General features: G+C 42.9%; 2 protein-coding genes across 2 annotated transcripts; one reads left to right on the forward strand and one right to left on the reverse strand.

Moving 5' to 3' along the window:
• Positions 1–403: 403 nt before the first annotated feature.
• tspan33b (tetraspanin 33b) lies at positions 404–10,385 on the forward strand. Its single transcript, XM_068759026.1, has 8 exons — positions 404–554; positions 3,052–3,109; positions 3,594–3,721; positions 3,850–3,924; positions 8,461–8,556; positions 8,763–8,891; positions 9,048–9,209; positions 10,252–10,385. The coding sequence occupies exons 1-8, from the start codon at positions 435–437 to the stop codon at positions 10,318–10,320; spliced, it is 837 nt and encodes a 278-aa protein (XP_068615127.1). The 5' UTR covers positions 404–434; the 3' UTR covers positions 10,321–10,385.
• Positions 10,386–10,882: 497 nt separating this feature from the next.
• LOC137915904 (tetratricopeptide repeat protein 38-like) lies at positions 10,883–18,322 on the reverse strand. The gene is made up of 14 exons (XM_068759025.1): positions 18,241–18,322; positions 18,009–18,086; positions 17,848–17,929; positions 16,719–16,890; positions 15,799–15,972; positions 14,686–14,761; positions 14,200–14,319; positions 13,981–14,040; positions 13,776–13,814; positions 13,422–13,503; positions 12,798–12,963; positions 11,730–11,889; positions 11,263–11,336; positions 10,883–11,018 (listed from the first exon to the last, which is right to left on the reverse strand). Exons 1-14 carry the CDS (start codon positions 18,268–18,270, stop codon positions 10,931–10,933), a joined length of 1,401 nt encoding a protein of 466 aa, XP_068615126.1. The 5' UTR covers positions 18,271–18,322; the 3' UTR covers positions 10,883–10,930.
• Positions 18,323–19,236: the final 914 nt, after the last annotated feature.

The following is a 19,236-nucleotide window of genomic DNA, read 5'->3' on the forward strand; positions in this document are numbered from 1 at the left end:
AGTGATGCATTTATTTTATTAATGCTGTCTGAGGACAGGGAGCATAAATAGTATTCGTAATATTTATGATTGTTAATGTTGCCATTTGAATCAGTTGAGGTTTAATATTCATTGGGGGCCATTCTTTGGCGTTTAATTGGCTTTGTCATTCTACTCAGAGTCTCTGTGAGCTTTCCCATCCAGCAGCAGCTTTCTGAAGCGTTGTCAAACATTCAGCTGCAGTCAGCCAGAGATAGTTTGGTGTAATCTGACCCACCTGCCTACACAGACAGTTCTGGGCTCTACCGGCGTGGTGGTGGTGGGGGGGCTGCATCAGAGGCCCCTTGCCCCCTTTTTTTTTAGCCAGCCTGACACCCCTACCGCTAACACACAACACCCTCCTCTCGGATTCACAGGGCAAGTGCGTATCTGCGAGGTGCGGTTGGATCTTGTGGATGTGCATGAAAACACCGTCCGCAATGGACAGGGAGCTGGACCTGAGTCGGGCGGAGACCTTCTCCTTCGTCAACCCCTGGATCCGATATTTTCTCTTCTTCTTCAGCTTTTTGTTTTGGGTGAGTGGAGTTACAGCTACTGAAGGATTGTCTTCAGAAAGCTGCTTTTGTGTCCCGGCGTGTATTCTTAATATACTTGAAGTATTCTTAATATACTTGAACATATAAATAAATCACCAGCTATCAGTGGGTGTAACATTTGCATAAAATACAGAGCTGCCCCGACTGCCTATCTTAAAGTTACTCCAGTTATATATGGACTCTGAGACTGCTCATACATCACTTGAGCAAATGTTGGGGGGGGGGGGGGGGGGGTTAATTGAATCAGTAGATTCCAGCTCCACAAACCTGAGTGTCAAATTATGTGACGCAGTTTTCCAAAAATAAAGTTGGGATTTTGTCATTGCCTTTTTCAAATTCAAATTATTATTATTATTATTATTGTTATAGGCCCATTATGAATTTGATGCCAGTTTTGGGAGGCTAAAAAGAAAACACCTTAATGAGATTACTGAGATTAACTGGCATAGAAAATCATGACGGGGTGTAAAACGTCTCATCCCAGAGAGGCTGTGTCTCACTCCTCACGTTCCCCAGTGAAGAGTGAGGTGCAGTGCCATTCCAGTGTTTAGAGCCAATCAGCAATAACAGCAGCCCCCCCCCACCCCCCCCACCGACTGTCTGGCCTGTGTTGACTTTGTTTATCAGGCACAGGCTCAGAAGTGAACACTGCAGCCCTAATCCGTCAGGCCTTTGTGCTCACGTCCCCATGGCTCAATTCAGCCGGCTTTCACGGGCACACAATCTGCAGGGAGAAGCCTGGCTCATCCTTTACAAAAGCCTGAACACAGAACTGGAATATATTCACTGTGTGTGTGTTCTCCTGCAAATGCACAATGCCACTTACAGTCACACAAGGTGGCAAACCGACAAGTGAAGCTGCAGGTGTGTCAGTCATGCACTATGGAGAAGGTTCTTTTGAAGGAAGGAATGTGTGCATCGCTGATGTTGTGCTGCATCTGCTGTTGCGGCGCCAGGGTGGATGAATGATTCAAAAATTATGTGAGGGGCTGCCTGGAAGGGGGGGGGGGGGGGGGGGGGACTGGCTGGAGGATAAAATGCGATAGCCGTTGAAGGCTAACCGAATGTAAATCAGAGCAGATTATGATATGGACATGGATTCTTATGATATCCAGTCAACTAAAACAGGCTTTTCAGTCAAGAATAAACGCAACAATGTTTCTACAGGCCGGACAAAAGGCATTTTTGTCAAGTAAAATAAAAAACAGACCTGCGCATTGACGCCATTTTACAATCAGGAAACTGGGAATGTGGACGCTGGGAATGAAAGTAAAGGCGATCCGGCGGCTGTGAAATTTAATTAAAACAATTGAAGCAATCCAGGAAAGGAGAGAAATTGGCATTGACTTTAGTGCTGACAGTTTAACTGGAAGGAGACTCTGTTTCGGTCTGTCTTTCACACTCGCTGGTATTTTACTGTCTCATGTCCAGATGAACTCACACCCTGAGCAGCTTTACACACCCTAATGGAACAACACAACTTAAAACACGCACCGCTGTGCGTGTCTGGATGTGGCCACTGTTCTGAAGCCTCATTAAATGAGACACTCTTTGCTTCATCCGCTGCATGCACAGTGGGGGCTGCCACCATCTCTTTTAGGCTCAGAAGGAGCTTTTCTTTTGCTCCACTAACATTTTCTTGTGTGAGCAGAGGGCAGGTCTTCGAACAAACACCATTTCTATTCTTTCCCTCTCTGCCCTTTTTTTTCCTCATCTCTGTCTCATCTCTGTCTCTGACCTTTTTAATAAGATGGAAACACTGCTCAGTCGGCCGTGGATGGATAATGATCTTATCTGACTTTCTAACCAAGGTCAAAATTGACTCGCCAGCAAGGTGTATACCGAAATCCTCAGATGCAAAGTGTTGAATTTTAAACGATTGTTTTCCAAATCACAGGTGGACTGAGTTTGCCAGACAAATAATTTCAGACTCCAAATGTTCCAGAATGATGCCCTCAAGACGCAGATGATTAAAGCCGAGGTCCATATGTTCTGGATTTTTTTTCTGCTGTTGACATCTGTCTGTCTGTAAACACATAAAACCGACACGGTTTGCCACAGGTGCTTCATATATAGTCATCGCCCATCTGCTCAAACCTGGAAGCCACGAATTAGCATACAGCATTAAAAATAGCAATTTAATATGACTGGTGGCTCATCTTGGTTTGGCTGGTGCTAATTAAGAAAAGAGTGGATGTGATCTTTTGAATGTTGTTCGTTGTAACTTATTCTAAGGAATAGCTTGGCATTCCCAATTTCCCTGACAGAAGCCCCCCCCCCCCCCAAAAAAAAAACAAAAAAGGATCAATAAAGTTCTGTAATCTAAAAAGAAAGTGACATGTTCCTATGGAGACCCTCGCCCCTGACCTTTGTTTGGTTTCCCGTTGCCTTAACAGTAACATCCATAAGAAAGTTATTGAACTCGACGTTCTGTTGCACTCTATTGTTTTATGGTTGAACTTTTTTTTTTCTCCAGGTTTTCTCCTTGTTGATTGTTGCGATTGGGGTGTATGCTAAAGTGCAGAAGGCTACAGGTACATCCTCCACACACCTTTTGAACGCTGTTGCATCCATTCCGCTCCTGCTTTGTGTGATCAGCTGTTTCTACATATACTGCAGCCTCCCAACATGTGTTGACGTGACATGGTCTCTATTTATTGCCTACAAAGCGGAACAGCATTGTGTTTTTAGCTCTTTCCTTATTTTACCTTGTCATTACTTTAACATCTAATTTGTAATGTACATTTAATGGACAACAAAGAGGATTAACCAGAGTTCAATCCGCTGATTACGCCTCCGCATCCTGCATAAACCTCAGGAGCTCATTGCTGTTTTAAGATAATGAAATTGTCAGGCGCTGGAAGCCAGGTAGGGAGGGGGAGAAGTGGAAAAAGCAGAGTGAGCGAGGGAATTACTTGAATAAAAAAACCAGATGGCTAGAAAAGAGAACTAAAAACAGGGAGGGAGGATGGAAGATGTATCCTAACGGATGTTGTTGTGCTCCTGTGTTTTCACCAGACACAGTGCGAGACACATTCTTCATTGACCCAGCTGTCATCTTAATAGTGGTGGGGGTGGTCATGTTCTTCATCACTTTCTGCGGTTGCATTGGAGCCCTCAGAGAGAACATTCGCCTCCTCAAGACAGTAACAGACAAATCACTCATATTCTGATTGTGTTTCTTCCTGTTTTCAGCCAAATCTGACAGTCAGGAACGATTCTGTGTTCAGCAGATTGGAATTTTGACTGGTCTTCTTTTTTTTTTTTACTTTAGTTCTCCTTCAGCCTGTCATTGGTCTTCCTCGCCCAACTGGTCATAGCAATTCTGGGCTTTTTCTACTCTGATCAGGTACTTGTTCTTCATTTACTACAACATACGCAGACGAAGAATTTAACAAACACATATAGTCAGGTCCCTAAATATTGGGACAGAGAAATGATGCTCTTCTTTATAGCTCTAAACACCACCACAATAGATTTGAAACGAAAAGAACAAGATGTGATTTAACTGCCAAAAGTCATGGGACGAACCAAACAATCATAAATCAAACTGACACTTTTCAATACTTGGTTGCAAGTCCTTTGCAGGCAATTACAGTCTGAATATCTGGGACACACAGACATCACCAGACGCTGGGCTTCGTCCCTTGTGATGCTCTGCCAGGCCTCCGTCGCAACTTTCTTCAGTTCCTGTTGTTCTTGGGGCATTTTTCCCTTAGTTGTGTCTTCACAAAGTGAAATGCATGCTCAATTGGATTGCATAACGTTCCACGTATTTGCCTTAAGTAACTCATTGGTCATTTTCCATCTGCACTGTGAAGCGCCGTCCAAAGAGTGTTAAAGCATTTGGCAGAATATTTGCAGAGAATCCTAAAACACAACAGAATCCATCCTGCTGGTTTCGTCAGCCGTCACGCCATCATCATAAGGGAATCGGTTCCACTGGCAGCCATACATGACCACGCCATGACACCTCTGCTATGCTTCACTAATGAGGAAAGACAGAACACAACTTGACTCACAAGAGGAAGGAAAAAACTTCCCTTTAACAGGCAGAAACCTTGAACAGAACTTAAGACTCATAGTGGGGCAGCAATCTGTCTTGGCTGGTTGGGTTGAGAAAGAGAGAGAGCGAGAACACGAGCATGTATTTACACTACATCCAATGATTCGCAGCATATAAGATAGTGAGGAAAGAGCTGCTGTATAGGAAATACTGAAACTCAAAATACTAATGCTAATACTAACAATAAGGATGTTCGTTTTGACAGCCACAGGTCCAGGCTCTGCAGCACCACAGACAGACGGACCTGCAGACTGAGACACAAAGTACGTACGAGTTGATCTTTGCACATCTGTCCATAGCATTTTGTGCCAAAACTGTAAAGGCTTTTTTTTTTTTTTTAATCTGCCCTTCCTGTTTTTGAGGCTCTCCAATGGTTTACAGCTTGTGGTGAACATCTATATTCACTCTGACAAGCATACACTCCTGGAGACTTCCTGGGTTTCTTCACTAGGGAAAGAATTCTTCTGTCGCTCACCACAGTTGTTTTCCGTGTCTTTTGGTGTCGCTGAGCTCTTTCTTTTTAAGAATGTCCCAAACAGTTGATTTGGCCACACCTAATGCTTTTGTTAACTCTCTGAGTTAGTTTTCATTTTTCAGCCTAATGATGGCTGGTTTCACTGATGGTGACAGCTCTTTGGATTTTTATATCGAGAGTTCCATCAGGTTCCAAATACAAAGGTCACACCTGGAATCATCTCCAGACCTTTTACCTGCTTAATTGAAGATGAAATAATGAGGGAATACCCACATGAGTCAATTACCCCATGACCTTTGGTCCCTTAAAAGGTGTGGGGCCCATTAGAAACTGTTGTAATTTCTAAAATTGGGTATTTACATCTAATTTGGATGAAAATACCCTCAAATTAAAGGTGAAAGCCTGCAGTTAAAGCACATCTTGTTTGTCGCATTTCAAAACCATTGCGGTGGCGTTCGAGCCAAAAATATGAGGATTGTATTGATGTTCCAACATTTATGGACCTGACTTGTAGACCAGTGCTGAAAATCAGCGCTTGATGGGCTGCCCACAAATCCTGAAATAATATCAGGTTTGTTTTACCAGGCTGCCAAAAAAAAAACAACATAGTCCTTTGCATCAGTTTAAAATTTAATCCAACGTGGGTCTTATTTTTCTTGTTTTGGACATGATGTGTAATAACAGCGCTGTGTCCTCAGCCAAAGAAATAAGTATGTCAAGCAATGGAAATATATATACCTCTACAGTAGGCTACTGCTGCAAATCCTGATCTTCCATCACTATGCACAAAAGGAAATGCACATTTTTGCAGGAGGCTTATAGAGAGGTGTTTAGACATGGCCAATATATAGCTGAGGGAAAAGAGAATCAGTCATATGGCCTCAGCTGGTTTAGTTTTTAGGACTGGATTACCAGGGTCAATAAATTAGGCAGTAATTGCTGGTGTCAAGCTGAATTAAAGAAAAAAAGGCATGCAAATAAATGTACCGGTACTGCATTAGAATGTTGCATTCTCTTTTTGTTTCCTCTGAATTCATTTAAGAATACTGTTAAAGAACAATACACCATACGTCACAATAAACACGAACCTTGAAGTTGCACAAATCTTGGGTCCATACCATTTAGCAGATACGTCTGCAAATCTAATCAGTTGTTCACCTCCAACCCCCCCAGGGCCCAAAGCACCGTTGAAATTCATTTAAAAATGTTGGTAATCCAGCGTTCAGTCACACAAAGGCAGCACTGATCACAAGACCTTATCTAAAATGTTAAACCCACCGTCGGTCTAGCCAGCGTGTAAATGCAGGGTCCCGGTGGAAAGTGGGTTGTTAATTATCTGCAGGCCTGAGGGGGGCGAGTGGAAGATGATGGGAACGTGGTTGGAGTTGGCCGGTCAACTGCTAGCAGATGAGGAAGGCAGGAGGAAGGGTGTATGGTTGGGCACTCTTGTCAGGTGATGGTGAAAGGAGGCAAAGCCCTGGGGGCATCTGGTGGGCAAGTGGAAACTATCAGTGAACGTGGGACTGTAGATGGACAGATCGTCTGAGGAGGAAATCATTTTCTAACTCCTCCTGGAGGTCTGATCCTCTGGACACGCAGAGATGAATGTTTCTCTGTGTGTGTGAAAGCAACCGACCAGCTCTGTGCCTGCATGAGTGTACAGTATAGTATAAGTATGTGCATTTCTGTGTATCACTCACAGGTGCACAGAGACGGATTTAGAGGTGGCAGGGAAGGGGGAGGATCACATGCCGAGCTAACATCTCATTACAGCTCCCCTCGGGAACACAAACGGAACAGCTAATTGTGGCAAGGAGCAACGGCGTCAGCATCTGGTGACGAGCCACCTCGCTCCTGACGGGTGTCTCTTGTGTTCTCCGGTTCCGTGTGGAACGCCTGCCGCTTAAACAGAGCAGTTTAACAACCCCTTGAGTCATCCGCCTTGCTAAATGATTCAAAATCTTTGCCACTTCAAAGTGGAACCAACGGTTTCATTTCAACAGATCCCTTGGAGGAGACTTCACCGCTAATGTCATGGGGGGAGGTGTGGGTTCCAAAGCCTCCGAGCATACACATGGAAGGCGAAACAAAAATTAGTACGGTACTTGAGGATTAAAAACAATGTGGGATATTTCATTCTCACAGTATTTTCCAACATATCCTTTCTAAGCATGGCTTGTAAAACAAACAACTGAGAGAGTCATTAGCAAAATGCTCCCAGAAGTTAATTCAAACGTAATGAAATTTTAAAGTTCAGCAGCTTATTAGCGCACAATGCGGCGATTAGCAATATTACATTGACCCATGAGTGTCGTTGTTGGTATGAAGGATTAAATACCTTTTTAAAACATTATTTAAATACGAGAAACAATATTTATGAAGCAAGGGCTTCGTTAATACCCTGAAAAGATATATAACAACGCAGCACTCAGTTTTAATGTCTGTATCGACCTCATGAAGCTTGAAATCATAATTGCGGATGATTTATATTTCATTTGAAGTTTGTTTACTCGGCTCAAGTAGACCTGATGAAAATGAACACATCATAATAATGATAAATGATCAATCCAAGCAATCGTTACCTCCCTTTATGCTCTATGTTTGGCATTAATCATGTGCATTGACCTCGGAGGCATGAAGAGTGTTATTGTTATGCTGCACTTCTGCAGCAGGAACTCTTGCGATCGTGTTAAGATACGAACCAAAGGATAATCACGCATTTCCAAAAAGAGAATGCAATTAATTATTTAATTCCCAACTATTTACAGCATAGAAGGTAATTTACATGCAAATGCAAAAATGATTAAATTCTACATGAAAAGTGGCCGGACGCCTCCCTGGGGAGGTGTTCGGGGCATGTCCCGCCGGTAGGAGGCCTCGGCCTGGGAAAGCCTCGGGATTCTCACAGAAGAGCTGGAGGAAGTGTCTAGGGAAAGGGAACTCTCGAAATCCCAGCTGAGACAGATGCCTCCGCGACCCGGCGGTGGAAGTGAATGGATGTATGGATGCTTTTAACTTGGATCTGAAATGATCACTGTTATAATCAGTTGGGTTTTGTTAGCAGCTTATGTCCAATGGATTTTCCTAAAAGGGCAATTTCGCAATTGTTTGTAATAGAAGCAGCGCAACAAATTAACCTCACCATGAAATAATCGTTTTTCTCACCGACACCGGGCATCGTGGGAGCCTGGAGGGATGCGTAGCGAAGTTCACCGCTGGTAATTTGTTCGTTTTAATGAAGTCATTAGACATTAGATAATTTTTTTTTAGAATGTAGCGGTGCTGATGTAAAACCTATTATTGTGTTCAATAAGCGCCCCCCCCCCCCATGTTTCCCCTCTCAGACGCGGGAAGCTTTGGGAAAGTTTATGAAGAAAGCCATTGTGCACTACAGAGATGACCTGGATCTGCAGAACCTGATGGATCATGTTCAGAAAGAGGTGATCTGCTCAATTGTCTGCAACATTCATGTTTGGTGAGGGTCTCCATGAGTAACACACTGTTCCTGTATCCTGTGGGGTCTCCACATGATCCACAACACTGGACTGGGTTTCCTCATTAGATATGTCTGGCAAGATGCCCGGTGCAGAAGAAAACCTCGTTTCTAAATATGTTCATGCCCTGCCTCTTCCTCTCTCTCTCTCAGTTCCAGTGCTGTGGGTGGAATGGCTACACAGACTGGTCTTGGAACCTGTACTTTAATTGTACATATGAGAACCCAAGTTCTGAGCGCTGTGCAGTGCCTTATTCCTGCTGTTCTCCTGTTCCCGGAGAGGTGAGTGTTTTTCTGTGATGTCTCACAGCACACAGCATGGATGAACTGACATCAAGGCCTCACGGCAAAAAATATTTACATGTCAGAAAGCATTTATTGAGTCAGAAGTTAATTTCTCAATCTCTCATTGTTTTCCGTTTTCCATTTGTTGTCCAGTCAGTGATCAACACTATGTGTGGCTTCGGGGTTCAAACTCAGCCCTACATGGAGGCAAACAAGTCGATTTACCCGGCGGGCTGTGCGGACAGAGCAGTGACATGGATCGAGTCTCATCTGTTGCTGGTGGGGGCTCTTGCTCTTGGCCTGGCCTTGCCTCAGGTACACGTGCTGCGTGCTGCGTTCTATAGCCGACGGCACTTCTTTGCCATTGGTCAAGTCTGCTCTCACGTGACTCTGGATTTCACACACACACATAAACACAGGGATCAACTGCAGGTTCACCCACGTGGAAATCGGTATACCGGCCTGCCCTAGTCTAAAACACATTCCCTTCATGCATCTGGACTAATCAGACCAATACACTGAGCATCATCGATGAAGATGCGGTGCCATTCCTAAAGTAACTGCACAATTTCAGATGATCCCTTGTAGAAAAAGGAAAGTCTAATTTTATCAGACACTGAGATTTACGATGAATATAAGTAACATAACTGATTTAAAAGTTATCTCTAGAAGGTATCAACTATGAATGAATTAACATTTGAGCTGCACATTATTCCTTTATTGCAGTGTTCAATGTCCAAAGCTTAACGTGTAACTGATTTCAGATTTTGTGCCGAATAAATCGACATATTCCTTCCAACGCTGCACAACGCAACTCCTGAGTTCTCTCATAGCTCAATCTTAGCTATGCCCAAATAATTAATCTTCTCATTCATCAAATTGATTAAGCCAGCTCCTTGTTGCCTTCTCATACAGCATGCAGTTTTAGCTACTGGATCTTTAGCCTGTACTCTCTCTCTCCCTCTTACATCTGGCTGATTGGGATCCAAAGATTCTGCTCAGAGGATTTGCCCCAAAGACCCTCCAAAATAATTGCATTAGTATTCCATTTGCTCTGATGAGCAGCAAATCTGATGACTTTCTCCTTTTTGTCTTGCACATCCTAAGTAAAACCAACGAGCCCAACTCAAAAACAATCAAACTGTTAATTATAACAAAGATATTAAAAAGTTAGAATCCTAAAAATGCAAGAATAGCTTCATTCAAATCATCCTGACAGTGTTTTCTCATTTCGAGTCTTCCCTCCCCGTGCTGAGCATCGCGACACCCTTTTGAGACCTTGAGACGCTCGACACCAGCCTGTTCAATTACAGAAAGTCTGCTGTGTAGTTTAAAGTGGCTGCTGCTCCTCTTCTAGATTGCAGGCATCGTGCTGTCCCAGATGTTGATCTCCCAGATCCAGGATGAGATTACCTCAGTGTTGTGAGACCAGATCCCAAACACGCGGGGGCGAGGGGAGAAAAGGACGGGCAGTGTGCAGCTCAGCCTCTCTGAAACGTGCAAAGATGTCTACCGTGTCGAGGCGATGTCTGACTTACATTTCGTATTCTGAATGTGCTTTGGCCCACGGGCATAAAACTGTGGTGTACTTTACTTTTATTACTCAAATAGTCATCAAATAAAAAGGTTCGGCTTTATTGGTTTTGAACCATGGACCTTTTTATTGCAGAACATTATTTCTAAATGTGACGTGTGCTAATACAACTCAGACAATGTTGCAATGTCATATATTGATAAAAATTATAATGTTTGGCTACAACAACTTGGAAAACCTTACAATGTTATATATTGATTACAGTTTTGTCTTCTAAAAAGAATCTACTCAAATAAGGTATTTTCTGTAATTATTGTAATACCTTTATAAATCTAGCACGACATCGAGATCAGAGATTAAATCGAATGCAGAAGAATTTCTATACGTCTGCGGTGCCTGAAGGCGAAGGAGTCTCCTGAAGCCAAAAGGCTGGCACATGAATTTATAATGTTGCGTGGATGTTTGTAGCACGAGAGCTGCTCTGTGCAACTCGCAAGCATGTCTATCCATGAAGAGCCAGGGCTTTCTGCATCAGACGATCCGTCAAAGCAGAGTTTGGCCTCAGACTGTCACGCTCCACCAGAAGAGCTCTGCAGGTTCAGCACAATAGAGGCGATTAACACAGAGGTAGCGAGAAGCTAACCTGATCAATAATGAACGGTTTAACATGGTGTGTAGACGCAATGAGAGGACGCACACAGCATCATGAAGCAGTCTAGTGCTTCAGATACTACAACTCCCAAAGTCTCACAACGGATTTGAACATGAAAACAAGGCTGACGATGGAGGATGACGCTTCTGTTGGGTATTTGTTTACGACTCTTGGGTATTTACCTTCCCAGTTTCTGGTGGTGTTTCCTGTCTGACCTGATTGCTGCATGGATAAGCAGCTGGTTGAAGACATCCCTCTGAAACAGTGGACAAAACCCAGGAGTGAACACAAAGCTGCTTTCAACACTATCTCCAACCTCCTGCGGTATACCGATCGTAGATCTTTACGCCTTAGAGAGACGCTTTTCTGAATGTAAGTCCATCAGCCGCAACAACGGATTCATTATTCGTGCTCCACATCTTTCACAATGTTGTCTTTTCATGGGCTAAAAGCCTCCAAGTAGAACGGGTTTCACATCCAGCCGATGGATTACCGGTAGTTTGTTTTTTTTACTCGATGCGTTTCAGCTGCACACGAAAGAAGCAAAGTTTGGTTTGGACTAGGGGTGTAACATGAATCGTGAGATAGCTGAATCGTTACATCCCTACTGTTGACGTTTAAACATGGTGCTCTTTTGTATGGACCTTACCTGCGCGTCGCTGCCACCTACGTGCACCAGGTCATAGCGTAGCGGGTACAGTAGCTCTACAGCTTGGCTGTAGTTTGACTGGTTGTACTCCATCATGGCCTGACACATTGGGACACCGATAGTGTGAGCCAGCTGATGCTGCTCATTGTCCCCCGGCGCTCTGTAAAGGACAGGAGTGTTTCACAGCAAATGAAAAGACAAGCTTTTTTTTTTTTTTTTTACCAGAATAGCAAGGATTTAACGTTTATTTTTATTTTTTTTATCTATATGCAGAAGGCCAAAGAAAAGATTTTAAAAGAAGTTCACATTTACTTAAATAATTCGTAACTATAATAATAGAAAGAAATTGATCTGTAGCCGCTTCGAATGCAGAAACGGCTGCAGGTTTCTGTTTCTACACGTTGACGCATGTATTTCACTACTAAAACGTGAAAGGCGTTAACATTTACAGGGTTTGGTTCGATGGAAGGCAAACGACTCCACGCTGCCACGAGGCTCTATAAGATTAGCTGCAGTTCAGACCCAGCGCCTCTGAATGTAAGGGAAGTATGTATAAATTGCATTATGGGCAAAATGTGGATTATGTAAAACTCGAATCTACCCAGAGCAGAGTGAGGCTAGCAGCATGTTTGCATGTGAACAATGGAACTAAACAAATACAAAGCTCAAACCAGTCCTCAGGACTTCACTTGATCCAAAGCAGAGCGGCGTTGAGGTCACTCGCCGAGGGGCCATTAGCCGCTTCACTGCCCAAACTTTTGACTCGCACGATATTATGCGACAGTGAAGAAAAAAAAACAATGATTTTGTAAAATGCAGCTTTCCTGTGGGTTGTGTTGCCGGATAAAATGGAAGACACAAACGCCTCGGGAAGCAGCATATGCCGGTGCATCTGCTACAGAGAGAAGACGCAGATCCATGAGACAAACTGGAACTGGGTCTTCCTTCACGCTGCATCCGCTCGCCATCTCGCAGCCCTACGCTCGGCCTCAGTTTCACATAAAGCCTGCTTTGCTCTTATGTAACGTTGACAGGGACAAGAGGGGGGGGCGGGGGCGCAGAACTTACTTAGCCAATTCCTGGAGGCCTTCCAGCAGACGGCGAGAGGTCCTGCTGTCTTTGGCTCCGAGCGATGCCATGAGGAAGTGGAAGTCGTTAAACAAGGTCACATGATCATCCGTGTGAGGCTGCGTCACCTGGAGCAGTTCTCGCCAGCGGTCCTGCAAGCAAACCCCTGAAACACGCGACAATATGAACGTACGAATTGCCAGAAGGCATTAAGGTCTAAAAAAGACCCGAAAGGTCAGCGAGTAACAGAAAAAACTAAACGTTTGTGATCAGAGTTCCTTTAAATTACACACATTTACATCTTCCAATACAATAACTCCAGTTTCAGATTAATGAGGTGTGATAATTTCGTTAATCCCGCCTATTCTAACTGAGCTCAAATTAGATGTTGCAAATGCCCTTCAGGCCATTCGCAACAAAATCTGCTGCAGCATCTCATCAGGCGTTGAAACATTCCCAAATGTGCAACGACACACCCCATTTCAAGAATCCGAATCGAACTCTGATTAGCTGCATCCAAGATATTGAATCTAATGAACTGGACTCCCTTCCCAATTTCCTCAATGCATATATCGCATCCACTGATAACGAGGTCTTGTGTAGTCCCGCATTAGCCAGTCTTACCTTCCATTTCCAGTCTGCAGAGCATGGAGCTGGCATCGACCATGTCCAGCATGGATCCTGAGGTTTTACAACGTTTAAACAGCTGAGGGGAAACAGGACCAAGCCTTTTAGATGTGACATTTAACCATTTCTGCTACAGGACATTCTTAGAGAAATTATTGTATTTTTTATTTTATTTTTTAAAGACGTGTTTCTGTCCTGCTGGACAGAATTTAAACATTCAGGAAATTCAGCCACCTTGAGAATCTCTGTTGTATTTGCGTTCATGTAAATGCGTAAGTAGCACTGGAGAATTATTGGAAAAAGTAAAGAACACCATTAAAGTGGGGACGCAAACTCTCAACACCGACCAACCTCAGAATCGTAGATCTGCAGAGCAGCTTCGTATTGCTCCTGTGGAGGAGGAGAGAAATGAGAAAGATGGATTTGAATGAGCAACGTTGAGAGATTGTATTGCTCAGACGCAAAACACAAATTAATCCTCCGATATAATCAATCTGAACATTAAGATTACCCCATTCCTGTTTGCTCGACTGAGTAAACTCATTACAATCCTCACCTTCTCGATGAAGTATAGAGCCCAATGCCAATAGTTGTGACCGGCCAGCATTTCAGATGCCTGAAATTAAGCAAGACATATTGGAAATATTCTTCTAGGTTTATTTTTCAATTTGCATTTTCCATTAGCAGACGCAACATTTCAACAGCGGTACAAGGCTGAAATGCGATCCCGTGGAAAACCCGACTGGGTCGGTGGGGGGGGATATAAAGGTTTTACCTTCCAGTCTTTCTCTCTGCTCTCCATGAACTTCAAGCCTTTATCCACCTCTGCTCTCATTTCATAAACGTGTGCAACAGCGTGGACAGACCAGGCATCATCTGGAACCAGAGCGAGACCCTGCAGGAGAAGGTCTGAAGTAAGGCCAAGCAGCACGTAACACCCGCGGCCAGAGGTTTTGGGTCACTTAGAAATGCCCTTATTTTGAAAGAGAAGCACGGATTTTCAACAAAGGTAACTTTAATCTAATCAGAAATACACTCTGTACATTGCAAATGTGCTAAATGACTATTCTAGCTGCAATATCTACAGAGGTGTATCGAGGCCCATTTCTAGAACGCTCCAGTGTTCTAATGGTACACTGGCCTGCACAGAGAGACAGCTGGTTATTCAAACCACAAATGACTGTACTGTAGCTAAATGCACCGACACAAGCACAGACAGGTCGGCCCGGGGGGGCTGCAGTAACGGTGATGAAGCTCTCACCTCCATGGCCACCTTTTCAGCCTCATCATAGAAACAACTCTCCATGAGACCAAAGGCTTGCTGTCCTTTCAGATAGCTGAGCACAAATAAAACAAGGAAAAAAGAAAGACAAATCAGCGGGAAAAAGCTGAAGAGGAATGCCTTTTTTTAATTTATTTTTCATCTGTGAAGATGAAAAACAGACATTAGTTTTGGATAAAGCATTCCTTAAGTAATAATGGTGATGCCTCTTTATGATGTGATTTGAAGAGGCCCAAATTGACTTTCAAAAAACTCTTTATTTGTATTCAATCATGCTTTTCAGAGCATGTGAATGAAAGTCCAGTCCATCGCCCTGTTTCATCATTTCATTTAACTGCTGAATGCGTACCAATACAGAGTAGGAGCCAACCGTTTCTACATTCTACTTTGTACTGAGCAGTCAAATTGCAGCAGCTTGTTTTTCCATAAAGTAAAGCAACACTTTCAGGGAAGTGAAAGTAACCCACAGTGAGAAAGTAGTCAGACTAAAGCTCTGCAGAGCAGCAGATCCAAATAGAAATCAACGTGCCGTGTGTGTGTGTGTGTGTGTGTGTGTGTGTACTGACACTCGCCCCCTTTTGAGCTGTTTGAGACAGAAAAGAGGGATGACGATCCTGCAGCATCTGTTTGCTATTTTGACCAAAGACTGTCACAGATATTTCATATACCGGTAAGTGTCCGGGAACTGCATTAACTTGTGGGAAAAAGGGTATAATATGTCTCCTTTAAGTATTCTGAATTAATGTAAATGATTATGTTTTAAAAACAATCCCACTGATGCATTCCGGCTCATGATTACATGCAGAATTTGAGAACTGACGAGACAGGATATACCTGCTTTTGCCAGAGCAAACAGCACACACCCCATTCCGATCTCCAACTCAGCGTTACACTTTCTTTTTTTTTTCTTTTTTTTCTTTTTCTCTTATTTTCTTTACCGCCGTAGAGGGTTAGGGTTAGCGTTACACTTTCACGGCTCTTAGTTTACACACAGGCTTATGTCGAGTATGTAAATAAAAAGTACTTTAAAGATTGCCCGTCTTTCCCCTCATATAACCGCTGTGTCATTTTACTAAATGCCCTTTTCTTTACCTGTATAAGGGCAGGTGGGGCTTCCAGTGGGGCAGCACCCGGAGCACAGAGTCCCTCATCTGCTTTTGGGCTCCTCTGTAGAAGTAGGTATCATGAACGAACTTGAGAGCCAGCATATCAGTGGGGTGATCGATCAGAATGTCTTCCCACGCATCACAGGCCTTCGAATAGTTTCTAGAGGAAACGCGAGTCACTTTTACAAGATGCACACAGTTATGAGAATCAATGAAACGAGTCAGATGACGACACGCTTTAAGATGATTCCTCAGAATTTAAAGCCCTTAAAAAACACACACACATCCTCTTTGTTTAAATGTACAAACAAAGTATCTTCTCAATATCACAGACTTCTTTTAACTAAAAGAAATGCCCCTCTTTAACGCCGACACTATTTCCTCTGCAGTGCTGGAGAACAACCCGATCTTCTCCTGGGGTCCAATGTGGCCCGAGGGTCCTGCAGCATTCACTGCACTTTGGTTAAGATAATTACCGTAATTCTTTGGTTGGGCTTCAGGCAGAGGGTGAAAATGAGAGTCTAAACCAGGATGGAGCTTTTCCTCCCTCGTTCTCTCTAGTGCTACAGATCACCACATACTTGGAGGCAATTTGAAGGAACCTGAACGATCAGTCCTTTCTTTCTATCTTCAGTATGTTATTATTATTTATTTATTTTTTATCTACCAGCAGGGCCTCCTCCTCCTCCTCAAGGTCTCATTTTATCTGCCCACCCACAGGAGAATACAGAGCAGCTATTGGTATAAAGCCCGGCGTGTAAATGAGCTTGAAATAATTGGGATTCTTTTTTCCTCATTTCTTCTTCACAGCTGCGTACTGTAAAGTTTTTGAAGTTTTAATTCCAGAGCTAAACTCCATGGTTTCTTTGTTGGACTGTATTTCTCGCGACCAGTCCTGGATCTTACCCGTGTGAGAAGTACTCGACAGCCTTGACGTGGAGCCTCTCCCTGGGAGAGATGTCCTGGCTGTTGGCCAGCTCCACTGTTCTCCTCACGGCACTCGCCAGACGCTCATCCAAACGAGGGGAGCTCCCCATTGATAGCAGATCCAGTCCCGTGCTAATCACATGACCCATGACTGCAGGAAAAACAAACAGCACGTCATTTATTCCATTTCAACACTCCTCTGCAAACCCGTTAGAAAAAAAATGCTCTGTGTATTTTAGATGTGGTAATTTGTACTCGTGCAGCAAACCGTCATTTTACTTTGAGATTTTTTGATTATCAGCTAAATGTTTGCTAGAATTAATTTCCTGCCAGATCGCTGACTCACTTTATTGGAACAATACTTTATAGGTTCATATATACCTGTATCTATACAGGTAAAAACTGTCTCAACCACTAATACCTCTCATGGATCAGAGTATATTCTACATGTAGGCTTCTTGTGGTCCCGAGAGCCCGACAAAATAAAACAGGGCATTGATGCACTCTACCTCCGCCGGGGGGGGTAGAGTGCCGATCCAGAATAGATCCTGGATTCTGGTTCACTTTGAAATATGCGTTAACATTGCAGTCAATGGAGTTTCAAAATGTGTTCCTCAATAGCTCGGTTGATTATTGACCAATGTTTATAGTATTGACACAGTCATCTAGGGTGGGGGCCGTGGGGGCTCTATCTCACCACTAAATTTCACCTGGATCAGATCTAGAATGATCTAGAAAAAATATTACATTTTAACATTGAAAACCTCATTTAGGATTCAAAAAGCAGTTACAAATACATCAAATCAACTCTGATTCACTTCCACACAGGTAACATTATTTTTCAAATGGCAGCAATAGTCAGCACGATACAAGGGTAAGATACCAAGAACAAGTTTAGAATCTTTTGGTGACGATCCAGATCAGCATGTGGATGGTGTGAAAGTGAATCTAATTACGAGGGGAATGAGCTGCTCGCCAGAGGTCTGCGCTCTCTAGGTCATTTATTATTTTTTACCGAGTTAACATCTGACATTACTTATTACATTATTTGTACTAAAATGCATCCTTTGAAAGAGGATCATTGATAAATACACAAGTAACAACTCACCAAAGTCAGGGCCGGCTGCCTGCATTGAAGAGACACATCCTTCGATTCCTCCCAGCGTTTCATCGTTCCTCCATTTGACATACTACAAAGTTGGGATATTGTTATTAAATGCACCTTTTGGTTATTAAAGGTGTATTTGGTAATCAACGTTTTTAGTCTACCTGGTGGAGGATGGCATCAAAGAGCTTGCAAGCCTCGTTGCTGCTGGTGTACAAAGGTAGACCCTCTGCTTTCCATGCCTGGAAGTGAAGGAGCCGAGTTAAAGGAGTGGCAGGACTTCAGCATGCACAGAGTACATTCAGTATACATTTCTAGATGTTTATTTAGAAGGCACGCATGCCACTGTCTGATGAGCTTACAGCAGCAGACACGCAGCGTGTTTCCTTCACTCACCTGGCAGTCCCGGTAGCTCGTGGGAGTCATTTTGGGTGGACGAGACGACCGTGCCTGGCCGTGTTTGTATTCTCTCCTCCGACTGAACTCCCGTGGAGCCTCAAACGACTGCCGGATGTTGGATCAGCTCATTCCTTCCAAAGTAAAAGCACACAGTAATAGCCAGTACAACTTCAGCGGAAGTTGATTTTTTTTTACCCACTTCACACGTCAGCAGTTTTTATTTTATTTTTGTGAACTTGATGACATGCATTTTTTTTTGCAATGGTTGCAAAAATGTCCAACTCATTCGGCACATGATAGTCCTAAAGCAGGAATAATTTTTATGATTTGAATAACACTGTCGCAAACATTCAAATTCGTATTAAAATTGTTTCCTTTGGAAGCTCAAATAATTAATTTTGTGGAGACATTGCATGTAATGTGTATATATATTGTGTGTTAGAATTCTCATTGACATATCATGGTTAATTATTCTATAGTAATTTCTCAAATATAACCCAGAGAAGATCACTATTGGAAAATTCTATAAAATCAAAAGGCAAATCCCAAGATTTTCTGATTTATGATTAAAAAAATATTTTGCAATTCGAGTTCAAATCTGCAGAAATAAGTGGAAAACATGGAGTAAAACCTCGAGGTTTGTGCCTCAGTTATTGCAGTTCATAAACGGTGAGCTGAAACACATTCTCAACCCCGAACCATTTAAATCTAGATTTAAAATGAGGCCTTGGAAAATATTCAAAAGACCAACTGCATTGTTTTATTGCATACATCCAACACCCTTATGCATATTTTAGCTACATGAAAGCAAGTAATGTTTCAACAGAACAGCTTAAAAATTAGGATTCATTTTCTTTACATATATTACAGTTTGCACACATTAATAAATATCAAAACAATCATGTCAAACTTATCACAACCTAAAACAACAACCTTTAAAATTAAGTATCCTTTTTCACAGCTCATAGCAAGTCATCAATATACAGCCTTTAG

Source organism: Brachionichthys hirsutus, unplaced genomic scaffold (genome assembly GCF_040956055.1).
Source record: "Brachionichthys hirsutus isolate HB-005 unplaced genomic scaffold, CSIRO-AGI_Bhir_v1 contig_1414, whole genome shotgun sequence".
Classification (NCBI taxonomy): Eukaryota; Metazoa; Chordata; class Actinopteri; order Lophiiformes; family Brachionichthyidae; genus Brachionichthys; species Brachionichthys hirsutus.

Coding starts and splice junctions, on each gene's coding strand:
- LOC137915904 (XM_068759025.1), bottom strand. CDS start 18,270: ATGACTCCCACGAGCTACCGGGACTGCCAG. Junction 13,504..13,775: donor TGCAGATCTACGATTCTGAG/GTTGGTCGGTGT, acceptor GTTTCCCCTCAG/CTGTTTAAACGTTGTAAAAC. Junction 12,964..13,421: donor CTGCAGACTGGAAATGGAAG/GTAAGACTGGCT, acceptor CGCGTGTTTCAG/GGGTTTGCTTGCAGGACCGC.
- tspan33b (XM_068759026.1), top strand. CDS start 435: ATGTGCATGAAAACACCGTCCGCAATGGACAGGGAGCTGGACCTGAGT. Junction 555..3,051: donor TCTTCAGCTTTTTGTTTTGG/GTGAGTGGAGTT, acceptor TTTTTTCTCCAG/GTTTTCTCCTTGTTGATTGT. Junction 8,892..9,047: donor GTTCTCCTGTTCCCGGAGAG/GTGAGTGTTTTT, acceptor TTTGTTGTCCAG/TCAGTGATCAACACTATGTG.